Source organism: Anopheles coustani, chromosome 2 (genome assembly GCF_943734705.1).
Source record: "Anopheles coustani chromosome 2, idAnoCousDA_361_x.2, whole genome shotgun sequence".
NCBI classification, from domain to species: Eukaryota; Metazoa; Arthropoda; class Insecta; order Diptera; family Culicidae; genus Anopheles; species Anopheles coustani.
Genome location: NC_071289.1, coordinates 69,621,375 through 69,634,961, shown reverse-complemented (window position 1 = coordinate 69,634,961; position 13,587 = coordinate 69,621,375). Strand labels below are relative to the sequence as shown.

The following is a 13,587-nucleotide window of genomic DNA, read 5'->3' as shown; positions in this document are numbered from 1 at the left end:
ATTACTCTTTCAGCATCAACCATGAGCATTACCACCACCGGTAACGGTGTCGTGGGGGTGGGGAGGGAGGTTTGGAGGAGGTTGGATTATTTCTCGCAGAAAAGCGGCCATTTTTCTACGAACGGATGAGCATTTGAGCCCTCCGGGGGATGCAAAGAAAGTGTAACCGATGCATCCTTCAATGTTCCGTGCGGGGCGATGCAACCGCATTTGAAAATGGATTGCATTTCGTATGCATAACTTTATGGATGTGGCAAAGGGGTGGTATAACTTTTCCCTACCGCAACACCACGAAGGCCACGGAAAAATTGTTTATCTACTCGAAAGGTTGTGGTGAGCATCGTTACAAGGTCGAACAATTTTACAAAAAGGAGTTACACCATTGACGGGTTTATTTCATTTGTTTTGATGGTAAATATGCATGTTATGTTTTGCCCAGTTTCAAACAAAATGAAATCTACATGAAAGCTTTCTTTTGACGCTTGGGATTTGATGTTTTTAAGTTTGATCATCAATCACTACGAAACTTTACGGGGTTTTAAACGATTGCAACTTTCACTTAACAACAACTGTCAAACATTCATTCCACTCATGTTAAACCTAACTTAAGTTACCTAAATCCGAATTAAACAATCAATTTTGATTGCAAAAATGTCACTTAACATAGCTAGACTAGAAATTTATTCCACACCAGTGAAATTTTTTAACAACTTGCTCAACTGACAACTTTAGAAGGACTACTACTAGGACCACTAGAAGAACTAGGACGCTCACTAAGTATTCTTATTAATTTTAGAGATGGAATAATATAGATTGTTTGAAATTCTGTATAGTTTGTTTACCAGCTCACGATTGCCGGCTTACAGTTAGCGTTAATTTGTTGTGAGTTGTGTAAACGCGTGATGAGTTCGGAAACTTTCAGGCAACTGAAATGAAGACCATCAAAATGATTACCATCCTCCTTGAAGACGAATGAAGACGACGTTGGATAAAAGTTGCTGCCATCTATATGCTCCGGATTGACAATAACCAGTTTGACCAAATTTTCTGGGACCGAAACTATTTCAGCTACATATCCAATATTTTCACGACAAAAGCACACTTGCGTTCATTTCAAACCCATGATAAATTTAATGAAAACGACTTTAAACTGTCCTCCCACTTCCGTAGCTTCAGGATGGCGATTCTAGATTGTGCACACTTTTCAGATTCATGTTTGTGCATCCCACAAAACCCCACCGTTGAACCTTTCAATTAGCGTTCGGAGGCAATTAAACAAGGATAAACACTAATTAACCGCAGTCCATGTCTTTTAGCAGATTTTAGCCCCAATTTCGGAACATGTTCCTAGTTCCTAGTGCAATTTGTATGTGATTTCGGCGACAATATGTCTATCGGGCGGCTAGTGGCGGGCCGAATTTCATCAAACGAATCGTTTCGCGAACGAGAACGAATGCCCGAACTGGTCGCTATCGTGAAATCGTGATTCGTTCGCTTTCGAGTGGCGCTTTTATGGTTTCATTAAGGAACCACCGGGTCGACATTGCACATGCACTTTCTACAATGCATTCGGAATGATTCAGCACCGATGCGTCGGGCGATGATTGTGCATCGGGTGGGCGGAAGGCAAGCGTGATAGATGACGGTGCCCGAACTCATCGATCAAATGTGACAGCTGTCGCAAATGCGATTGTCTTGTAAGTTGCAATTTCCTTTCACTCTGAGACATTGCTTGTGAACGCGCTACCAACGATGGCTGAGGGCTTTACGCTGTTCAGTGACATTCTGTCGAACGGTTAGAAGTGGATCAACTATTGACTGGCGTTAGTATTGAAGAATTTCGATATCAAAGCATTTCTATCAACCCATTTCCAATGCGATGGCTGCATCCGGCTGATGCCATTTAAATTCCACACATGCTTTTGTCGTTTCGCGCCCATCGCTTAGTTTCCCCCAACGAATGTCGAAATTTGCCACAAAATCGAAATTGTATTGAACGCTGCCGTACTCACCCCACGTACCGGACTGGCTAGAGTTAGGTACGTGTCGAAAATTGAATAACCCGACTGCTCGTTTATCGGCACCAAACCCGGTCCCCAAGTCCCCGGCAAGCACATTCCCACAATTTCGACACATTCCGTCGATTTATGATTCGAATGAAAGCGTGCGTTTCCCACCATCGCGCCTCGGTGGTGGAATATCACATTGCAAGCTGATGCAATCGGTTGTCAAAATGCATCCGCGTTCGAGGGCGCTTGATGGCGCCCGGATGCAGCGTACCCGACCTCTGTTCGCCGTGCCATCGAAGGGAACGGTCGTCACGATGGGCACCGGAATCCATCCCAGTTTCCAAACGTATCCTTTTGACGATCCCTCACATACAACCGGATACAATCTACTGCACTTACCACCGTTGGCGTACTTTCACCATGGATCGCGTGCGTACGAAGCATAATGAGATGCACACAATATGTTAGAGTGGCATCGTGAAAAACACGCGCACAGCACATGGAAAACCTCCACCGTGGAAGTGCTCTGTAAACTGAGGCCGTTCCGTGAGTTTAGTCGATGGCTTCCTGGTGAATGTGGGCTCTGGCCCTCAGTGCGGCATTCGAGAAGGTTTGAAAGCACAGCCTTTCGCTATGGTTCGGTGACCCCTTGCGACTTGTATAGTGGTTTGTCTTGCGGGAATTATCTCTGAAGGGTTTAGACAGATATGTATTCGACAACTTACGGATAATATTTCCACCTAAAATGTGTCAGCGGAAAATATCAAACAACTTCTATACAGTTGATAATAATCTCATGATGACGCTTGAGAAAGTGTCTCATTTGCGTTTTGCGGAACATATTTTATTTTTATGCTTATTAAATGAGATTGGAACATCTTGACCTGTTACAGTATCATAAACTGCCATTCTGATAAATGTTGTGATGGCAAAATTATAAGGTTAAATTTTTCCACTGATTAGTGTTGATGCAGATATAGTTAAAGTATTACGTATGTAGGAAGATATACCTACCCCCCGATGTCAACTGTCAAAAATTGACAGCTGGCGAGACAAGAGGTAGTAGAGGTTAGAAAGCTACGAGGAACGCACGCGCCATCAAGACGAAGTACAATAAAGTTTCGCATTCATTATCAAAACTGCCCTTATCCCATTTCTTACACGTATCACCCTAAAAACTGGCAAAAAGTGTTTCATGTTGTAAAATATTTCATTTTAATAGCTTTGTCCAAGTTTTCTACTGAAATTCCACAACCCTGAGATTGATGCTTCAGAAATAATATTCATTATGAGTGGCGCCAAAAAGCAACCTGAGTGAATAAACAAATTATATACACTAGATCATAATACTGATCATCACTGGAAAAACTTCCTTAATAACGATTTTGAGAAAAACAATTAAAATTATTTTTAAAATTCTTCAACAATTTTAAAAGTACTAAAAAAAGTCAGACAAAAACCTGTTTATCATTGCTATTTGTTTTAATTCGTAAAATGTAAAGTTAAAATCGAAATCCAACCAAATATGTAGTGTGGCAATAGTGGTATAGTAAGTAACTGACAATACGATATAATTTATAAGCGTGAATTGTTCTGAAAACCATATATTTTCAACGTACATAAATAGAAATACACGATAAAAGCATTTATTTCTTCCTAGCTGGTTGTTCTTATAATGGTGGTATGGTTCCTATAGTTGTAGTCTACCTATTATGGCGGTAGTACAGCAAACATGGAAAAGACTGAATAAATTTCGGCTGTGATTTATTTTCGAAGCATATTTCAAACAGAACGACAAAATTACTCATAGAACAATGCATTGGACTCAAAGACAAATGTATTATGCAGTGATCTATTGCCTGAACGAAATCATGATATACCTGATGAATTCTGAATAAGTCTAGCATATCAGTACAACCTTTTTGGAAAATATTAATTTTGGTTCCTTGATTTACTACGAATTGGGAAGGTTTATCTTTTGGACACTCTACAGAAGATTAAAGAACATTTCATACAGAACAAATACCGCTTTTGTATTTCGTCGTAGAACTGGGATTTTATTCCTGTACAACCACAATTGGTACTAGCACCACTATGGAAGTGGCTTTATGTTGGAGAAGAAAGGTAGTCCTAGCGTCATGCAAAGTACGTTCGATTATTCCTGGTTTACTTTTGTAAATGTTGACAAGTTGTTTGCCGCTTGTTGTGTCATTGGGTCCATTACAAGATTAATCGTGGTCGTTGAAACCACCGTCCCCTCCGTGTTCTAAAACACGCCGAGGTCGGTCTTTTACGTTTGACTAATGGCATGCAGCGTTTTCATCGTGGATTTAATTACTATCACCCAGCTACCGCAGTACGCAAATGGTGCTGGACGTCCCGACGCGGTTTGGTTGTTTGATATTTCCCAACACGCCCCGGAGTCTGAGGCTCGTTACACGTTGCTCTATTCTATTTAACGGTGTTTTCTTTTCGCCCTCGCCTCCTTCCAGCTCGAAGCGGACTCCAAGACCGAGTACAGCAACGGCACCGGGCACCGGCTGACCGAGCTGGAGCGGACGACCAAGCTGGTCCAGCAGCTGGAATCCGTCGAGACCGAGTACGAGAGCATCATCAACAAACTGCCCCGGGACTGCAGCCAGATCGAGCGCCTGCGGACGGCGGGCGCGGCGGAGCAGCCGGGCGACGGGGGCCTCTACCTGATAGCGCCCGCCGAGCAGCACCACCCGCTGATGACGCAGTGCTTCGGCGAGTGGACCACGGTGCAGCGCCGGCAGGACGGCACGGTCGACTTCAACCGGTCGTGGGAGGAGTACGCCCAGGGCTTCGGTACGCCGGCCGGCGAGTTCTGGATCGGCAACCAGGCGCTGCACCACCTGACGCACGACAACTGCTCCCGGCTGCGCATCGTCATGCAGGACATCTACGACAACACCTGGCACGCGGACTACGCCACCTTCCGGATCGACTCGCGGGACGCCGGCTTCCGGCTCGAGCTCGCCGGCTACAGCGGCAACGCGTCCGACGCGTTCGAGTACCAGAACCACATGCAGTTCTCGGCGATCGACGTCGACCGGGACATCTCCAACACGCACTGCGCCGGCAACTACGAGGGTGGCTGGTGGTTCTCGCACTGCCAGCACGCCAACCTCAATGGCCGCTACAACCTCGGCCTCACCTGGTTCGATGCGGCCCGCAACGAGTGGATCGCGGTCAAGTCGAGCCACATGATGATTGCCCGACGTCCGGACTGCGACCTCACCGACGCCACCGAGCTCCCGCCGGCTCCCGTCACGAGCGGGCTCCCGGTGGTGGGAACTTCGGGGAGTCCTCCACGGCAAGGAGGTCCTACCACACCGTCACCCTCGTTTGTCTAAACCTCCGCATCTCTAAACACAACCCCCACTTCATCCCCGTAAGGCTAGGTTGGAACATCAATGGGTAGCACCTCATGTAGCACCGTCGGAAAACATTTATTGAATTACCCTGAAGTCAGCTGCGAAAATGTTCACCCCTTTCGCCTATCCGTTATAGACACCTATGTTCGGTCTCGTTACTCGGACGGACATGGTAGAGGGTTTCAAAATTTCCCCCGAATATTATCGACGAGTTTCGTTCGATGTCGACAACCCACCTTCTTTGAAACTAAACGATGATTGGTGCTGGCGGCTATAAGCGTTGAACTCGGCTGAAAGGCGTCGACGTCGACGTGGTTTTAAGGGTGGCAAAGTTGGTACTTTCCGATGCCCCCCCATCGTGTTGTGGCGTGATTGAAAAGTGGGATTATTTGCCTGATTGGATCGGACGCAAAGACTTTAACGCGCAGAAGTTTTCTTTTTTCTCTCCTCCAGCAAGATGACGCATTCATCAACGTCAGCGGGAAGGAAAATTTGAAGAATTGTTCGGATGTTTCTTTTTCGGTTTCTTTCCGTCAACCCACACCCGCGCCCGTGGTGGAGCCCCGGAGGCAAACAACCGTTTGGAGGATGCTTCTATTCAGCGAAACGAAAAATGATTTAATGCCCTTCGCCGAAAAGCCCCTGAGCGGGACGGTTTTTTTGGCAGCCTTCTGGATGAGGCGTTCGATTTGATTGGCGGGCCGAACCGAACCGAGCCTAGCAGCGCGGACCCTAAATTATCCGACATCAGCCGAAAACGATGGTAATATCCATTCGTTGTTCTTCGCAGAAATGGTTCCTTGCGGCTTCCCTGAGGCGAAAGTACAACAAAATAAAGAAAAAAACGACCCACTCACACACACACACACCACGGGAAGAGAGCGCTTGTCAGCTCCCGGGATGCATTAAAAGTTTCCTGTCAGCTCCAGAACGCGGGAGGGCTCATTTATTACCTTTTTTCGCCCCGCATTTTACCCACCTCGGGGGGGGGGGGGGGGGGGGGGGGGAAATTTTCCCGTTTTCCTTGTATTTTTATTCAAAAGGTGGTCCCTTTCCCGCCAACGGGGCTTTTCCGTGCGATAGATTTTGGGAAAAAGCTCAACCCCAGGCACCTCGAGTTGCAGTTGGTGCAGTTGGTAATAATGGATGAAAAATTACACCCTCACCCGCATCGGGGCTTTCGGAAAAGCCTCGTAGGTCCCGCGGGAAAAGGTGTTGAACCGAAACCGGGCTCACTTCGGCAGCCACGGTGAGGCCATTCGTTTTGCAACTGTCGTCGCCGGTACGAATGGTAAGGACGATAAATAACGACGCCGCAGCCCCGTTTATCCGGAGCCTAGTAAGCGGCCCGGCGCAAAGAAAAGGCTCCATCTTCGGAAAGTAATCGAAAAGCTTTCCCTCGATTCGCCCCGCCCTTCCCGCGTGTGGTGCATGGGGTGCCTGCACCAAGCGTGGCGCACATTTCCCGCTACTTTTGGGAGCCTGCATTAAGTCGTAAGTTTTCTCCCGTTTACGAGTTTATGATACTTTATCTTTATCCTTTTATGGTCCGTCTTGAGTAACAAGGAAATGATACAGGAAAACATCGGGAGCGTACGGATAAAGACAAATGAAACCATGTCGGTGGCGCCCAGACCCGACAGCACACACACGCACACACACACTCACACACCAAATACCAAAGATTTTATGACAAGAAGCGAATTTGTAACACGGCCACCGTTTGCGGTGCCTTGATGCCTTTCGGGACTCAAGCGCGAGGAAATGTGTTTTTTCGTTATGCTCGCTCCTTGGATTTTCATCGGATTTAAATCCCCATTTCCATTCCATCCCTACCCGGCGAGGATTGGCCCGAAAAATTATTTCCCTCCCCATCCCCCTCAGAAGAAAACTTTTCCTGTCCGACCAAATCGCGTTAAGCCCTCAAAACGAGCAAAGAAATCAAATTACCATGTTTAAGAGTACAATTGTTTCCTTCCGCGCTTCAAATTGCTTTCGTTTATGCGAAAACTTTTTTGTTCGCAGCTAATCCGGCGGCCGCGGTTCCCATTTCGGGAAATATTTAGACCCTTGGGGTAGAGGATTGCCTTTTTTTTCCTGCTGCCATTTTTCTTTATGCACATATTTATGCACAATCGAAGGGAAGAAGATAAACAAAATTCTTTGTGCACCATCAATCACGAAATGGTCCCGATAGCATCATATCCCTTTCCCGGAAGGAAGGAACAGCTGAGAACGGAAAATGAAACCCTGCACAAAACTGAAAGGCTTATAATGGAGAGCAAAGAGGCAGAGAGAGGGATAGAGAGAAAAAAGAAAAAAAATATCAAGAAACTGTGTACATAAAAAAAAGTCTACATTAAAACCATTCACTAGCGGATTGCGAATGTAAAAATATAAAAGTGAACATTTATGGCGTAAAGTCCCGGCTAGACAGCCAGTGCTTATCCACCCATATTCGGTTAGAAGTAACGTACCAAATAAAGAAAGGATACAAAGGTAAAACAAAAAGAAAAGAAAACATTGGTTTATCGACCAAACGCGAAGAAACGCCCGTGGCGGTTAATCCTAGCGACAAGTCTCCGCATTATGTAAAAGGTAGGATAATATTTCCTCGTTTGCTTTCCCTTTTCCCACAGAACTGAACCGTTCGCCAGTTGAGATTTCATTTAAGCTCGTGCTAAGGAAAACCAAAATTGTTATTGTCTAAGAAATCGGTAAGGAAAAAGATAGCTATGTACGATATATATAAGAGCGATTTCACGCTAGTACGAACCTTGCTTCACGAGCGAGAGTCAGTTTGATGGAGGAAAAATCCGGGAAAACTATCCGCCACCATCTCGCCGCAGGAAGTATACATTCAAAAAAAACAAATTAACTAAGTTATTTTCTCGTGGTAAGTTAAGGGCGCTAACTCGCCCGTCTGCCAGCGTGGCAATGTGTAAATAAAGCTTCCCACATGCAGTTGGAACCCGTTAGACGCGTGCTTTATAATGCACGGAAAGGAATGAAATACCGTGTCGCAGTAATATTTAGTAAAATTAATATTTAACACATTAGCGAACGGAACGGAAATACGAGTCCGAACACTGGGTTCTAGGTAATCATTGGAGCATATAAATACAGCAACATAGTAAAAAGTCCATAAGACTTCCCTCCCGGAACGATCGGAATGTACGACGGAGCGGCAGTAAATGGATTGTGAAATCTTTTACCAACTGAATCCCGTGCGTAGCGAAAGTGGTAGTTTAAGTTTTAATGGAACCCTTAAAAACAGGCACTCCAACAAACAAACACTCACCGTACACGGTACACACTGACACACATGGTAAAGTATGTTGTTTTAAGGAAACTGTAACAATAAAAATGCTCTCGAACTTTTTCTAAACTCTGCTGCAGTTATGGTTTTAATTTTCATCCGAAAATGTTTTGAAATCAATGGGAAGTTTTCTGTTTGATAATGACATTCTCACCAACAAATATAATCGAAGTTCATTCATGAATAGGGAATGCTGTGTATGATTCTTCAATTAATATCAATAATCATCTATTGTTCTAGCATGCCATGACATATCAATTACGGGTTTAATCGTTAAAATAAATTGCTTTCAAAGCACAGCACTTTCGACACCCAACAATCGTCCGGTTCTAATTGGTCCCACATAAAAACTAGAAACCCCCCGGATGGACACACATACACGCAATTTGTCAGCAGCCAGCACGTACTTTAATACTCCGTTGCGGTTGAACTCTTATTTTCCACTAATGGGCTACTGATCTCTTTTCAACATGCCCACGTACCCCCCACACCCACCCACACGGACGTGTGTGTGTTCTGGGGGTGGAAAGTTTTTATTGGGAAAATCCCCCCGCACCTACGCCACCACCCACCGAAATGGCGGGCGAATGCTAAGAAAACGACCATCGAGGGCGGACGATCGACTCACACAAAACTCGATACCATTAAGGGACCCCGAAAATGTCACTTTGGGGACCGCCGGGACCGTCGATTCGGCGAACGGAAATGAAAACTTAATAGGCTTTTCATTGCTTCGGCAATGCTTAAACCCGCCGGACGTTGGAGACGAGGAGCGGAATGGCAATAAAAAAAAACACACACACACACACAAAACCGGCAAATGGCAAGTCAATGTAAACTGTTGTCAAATGGTCGTTAATTTGTTGGAAATTCAATGTTTTATTTGTATCCATCTGAAGGCATCCACCAACCATCCTCCCGGCCGCCCCCTCCGGGTACACTAAAACGTTGGCAAAACAGTGGCGCTTTTCGAACAGCGGAGTGGGTGGGGGTGGTGGTGAAAAGTCGAAAAGAATCGATTCAACCCGAAGGCTGTTTGTTTCTTTCCTCCGGCGCGGTGAGAGTTTTCCTTTCCGACCGTGGTAATAAAACGGTATCAAATTACAATGAGAAGATCCTTGCACCCGCGAGGCCGCATCGACCGTTACGTTTATTTGTTTGTATGGCTCTGTGTGTGTGTGTGTGTACCGGTTTTTAAACACTAAAAACGCCCGTAAGGAAGGGTTTTTAAGATCCCTCAAAATGCCTAATTATTTCTTCGCGATGCCATGACCTTTACCTGCCCGTTTTTATGAAGTGTGGAATTTGTTTGTCAGAAAGTTGGAAATTAATTAATTTTATTCACCGATCGGTAGGCGGGAAATTTGTTATTCAATATATATTTTTAAATTTATGGCCTACGATGGAAAAGCTTTCTATTTTTGGTGCTAGAAACATAACGGCTATGCCATAGGTTCGTTAAAAAGGGTTAGTGTTGTTTTATTGATTTTCAGTCGAATACGCTGATTCGACGCAAACACTTGAATTTAAAATCAACCCCATCTCCCAAAAAACATTTTACAAACACAACTCAATGCAAATAGGACGGCGGGCCATCGGAGTACGTTTTCCCACTTGATCGAATTTTCCTGCCGTTGCCCCGATCGATTGGTGAAAGAAGCGTGTCGCGGAATGAGTTCATCGGGAGAAACGCTCTGACCCATAACCGTCGATTTATCATGTCTACATATTTATCGCAACTCGCCGGGAACTCCGCGGCGTCCTGGATCGCACCCTGCACAAAGCAATCACAGCACTCCGGCACTTGTGCACCGAACGATTATTATGCTGATGGAGCTGAAATCATCTGGAGCTGGGCCGCTGCTGGTACTCATAAATCTTCCCGCTATCACTCGCTAGCGCACAAAGTCCTCGGTCTGTGTCCTCCGCCCTCTATCGCCGGGCGTAACGAAGTTTACACTCAATTTTAATGCGTTTTTATTTCATTTTCACAAACGAACTTACAAGACCGCGTTCCCAGTGCGATAGAGCGCGACCCTTTTCGTCGCGTGAAAATTCGATCCACTTCAAAACGTGCGGCACACGATCGACGTAGACATAGAGAGAGAAAGAGCGAGAGATAGAGCGACAGTTCACAACCTATCCGACGCTAATATGATTGCATCAATTTACATACGCCAATCGGTGTCGGGGTTCGCAGGTAATGGTAATTGACACCCGGAACGACATCCGTTTATGGAGCCAAAGTTTTGGACGCCCCGGAAAAGCGTTTCATTTTGTGCAATCGTACCGATATCGATTCGCAAGCGAGATGTCGCACCGGGATGTGTTTCTTTCGTTCTTGTGGTGGAGGTGATGGCATTTTTCTACTTCGTTGGTGGTTCCTTGAGCAAAGATCACACTATGCTTTTTACCATGCTGTAACATAACTGTCACATTAGCGGATGACAAATCGAACGCGAAACAAGAAACGATCCACTAGGAGAAGTGATAGGAAGAGCTTTCACAGGTTTACAAACAGCGTAAATGGTGCAATGTATACAACAGTAAAAATGTAATGGGGAAAGACCAATCACTCTCATTTCAATGATTTTTACAAATCAAGATTTGATTTTTTCGTTTCATTTCTGCAGATAATTTCTTTTTTGAACAGTTATTTTTCATCACTTTTTGACACAGACATTGACAATTTCGATTATACTATTTTCAAGTCAATGGCGAATATAGTTTATCGATTTAATTATCGTTCGGAAGTTACGAAACTTTACTCATTGTTTCGTCCAACCGGAGATTGAATCAATGATTGACTCCCCTATTGTTGGTAAATTCTATTTGAGCATTGAATGAAACGTATTTTACTATTCAAATACTTTGATAATAACTTTAACGCCTATGCGTGTGAAAAGCGTGTGAGATTCAAGCGAACATGTGTGACAATAATCTAATTTTATAAAGTATGTTGGACATGCATCGCCGGTTAATTTTTTTTAAATTTTCAGTTGTTTTCATTCTCTTCGTAAGATTGATTATTTCATTTTGTATTTTCTTGTTTCACACATTTTATTATAAAAAAAGAACAGAACACCCAAATCGAAATGGCTTTTGTCCGCAACGCAAATTTTAAATATTCCAATAATTTTTTTTTTTCAAAAACAGCCCTTGCTGAAAATCCAAAGCTACATTTTAAATTAAAATTTTATATTTTTCTATTCTACTAGTTCCGAGAACCTAGTTGACTACTCCTATATTAGTTATAAGCGGTCATCTTGACCGCTCTTTATAACACGCTATAAAATCTCTATTTTTGAAAAAATTTCATATCTGCAAACGACTAGTTTTTAGTATATTTATTGACTATCTTTGGAAGTTGAGGGTTTATGAATCTCTAAATCATTCCGTTAGGTCTGTGAAAAGCCAAAAAGATCCAATTTCAGTTCTTTTTAATTTTTATATCAACAAAATCAATAATATAAATTTTAAAAAAGTGTGCACTGTTAACAAAATATTATACGCAAAATCTAAAATAAAATCAGTGCGATTACATATTCAATTTACCGCAAAGGTTAAAAATAATCCCAATTTTCATTGTAACACCTCCCCCATAGCGCATCGAAACGTATGAAACAATAGAACACGCCCTGTCGAAAAAACATACTATGGAGAATTTAAAAAAATCCACTACTTTAAGGTCAATATGATCTTTAAAATATTAAATTATTTTTCATAGATGGCTAGTTGCTAGAAAAAAAAATTGAACGTGATTCAAACTCTCTTCAATTCGATCTTGTTTGGTTTACACCGAGGTATCGGAATGATGGAGAGGTGCATCAATAAATAAAAACTCCAAAATGTAGCCAATAAATAAAAAATATATAAACTAAAAAGCAGCCGTTCAGAGATTTGAAATATTTTCAAAAGTAGAAAAGTGATAGCGTCTTGAAAGAGCGGACTAAAAGACCGTTAAACAAGTTTATCGGAAGAATCCAAAGCAATGTATTCTAGTGTTCAGCGCAACAAAGTCAGACAGATAAACCGACTGAATTGAAGGACCGTCAAAAGGTAACAGGAACATGACAACAACAAATAAAAGATGCGTGCCATAAAAAAATATTTGAATATTCAAGCTCAAGCAGCACTCGATGGCTGCCCGGGAAATGAAAGAAGTCCATTCATTAAAAGCTTTTCGCAGCAATTGCATCACACGATCTCAATTTTCCGACCCGGTGCGGTCGAGCGACCGAGTTTACCGAGTGCGTGTGTGCGATATAATTGGTTTTTGAAGCCATCTTTGTCCGGCTGACGCCACCGCAGCCTCTGGGCACTCGCGCCAGGATCGCTTAATGTGGGATTAAGATGCGTCCCAGCCAGCTGACGGGTAGATTATTAGCGGTGGCGCTTGTCTCATTCGCCAGTTTCTGGCCTGTCGATGAGCGTAATAAACTGGGGCGCAGACACCGGACCGGACAGTATTTTTGCTTAATTAAAACATTTTATTTTCCCATTTTTGACGTGGAAAGCGGAAAAAATGGATCATACGTTTAACATACACCGCTCGGAACGGACAACATAAACGAAACAAAATCAATACATGTCGTCCCGCCGGTCCTTGATGCGAGGGAAAAGCTCTCCATTTTTGCATTGTTGATTGTTTTCCTACATTATACCGTATCCAGTGTCACCGTGCACCGGTTTGACACGATTTATTTCCCTTCATTATGCGCCGTGTCTTTAAGGGCGGCAGCATCGCAGCATATTCAATTGCACGCGATGTTAATCTGGCCGTTAATTGCTCATTATACTGTAGCACGTTTATTTGCATCCCGCATGGAACACGCGTCCCGACATTGCATCTTAACTCAAG

The 13,587-nt window shown here is 43.8% G+C and overlaps 1 protein-coding gene across 1 annotated transcript in view; it reads left to right on the top strand.

The window, feature by feature from the left end:
- LOC131264908 (protein scabrous) overlaps window positions 1-5,386 on the top strand; it is a 55,330-nt gene extending 49,944 nt beyond the window's left edge. Inside the window, exon 4 of the mRNA XM_058267172.1 lies at window positions 4,502-5,386. Coding sequence (XP_058123155.1) covers window positions 4,502-5,386 — 885 coding nt within the window. The remainder of the gene's footprint in view (window positions 1-4,501) is intronic.
- Window positions 5,387-13,587: the final 8,201 nt, after the last annotated feature.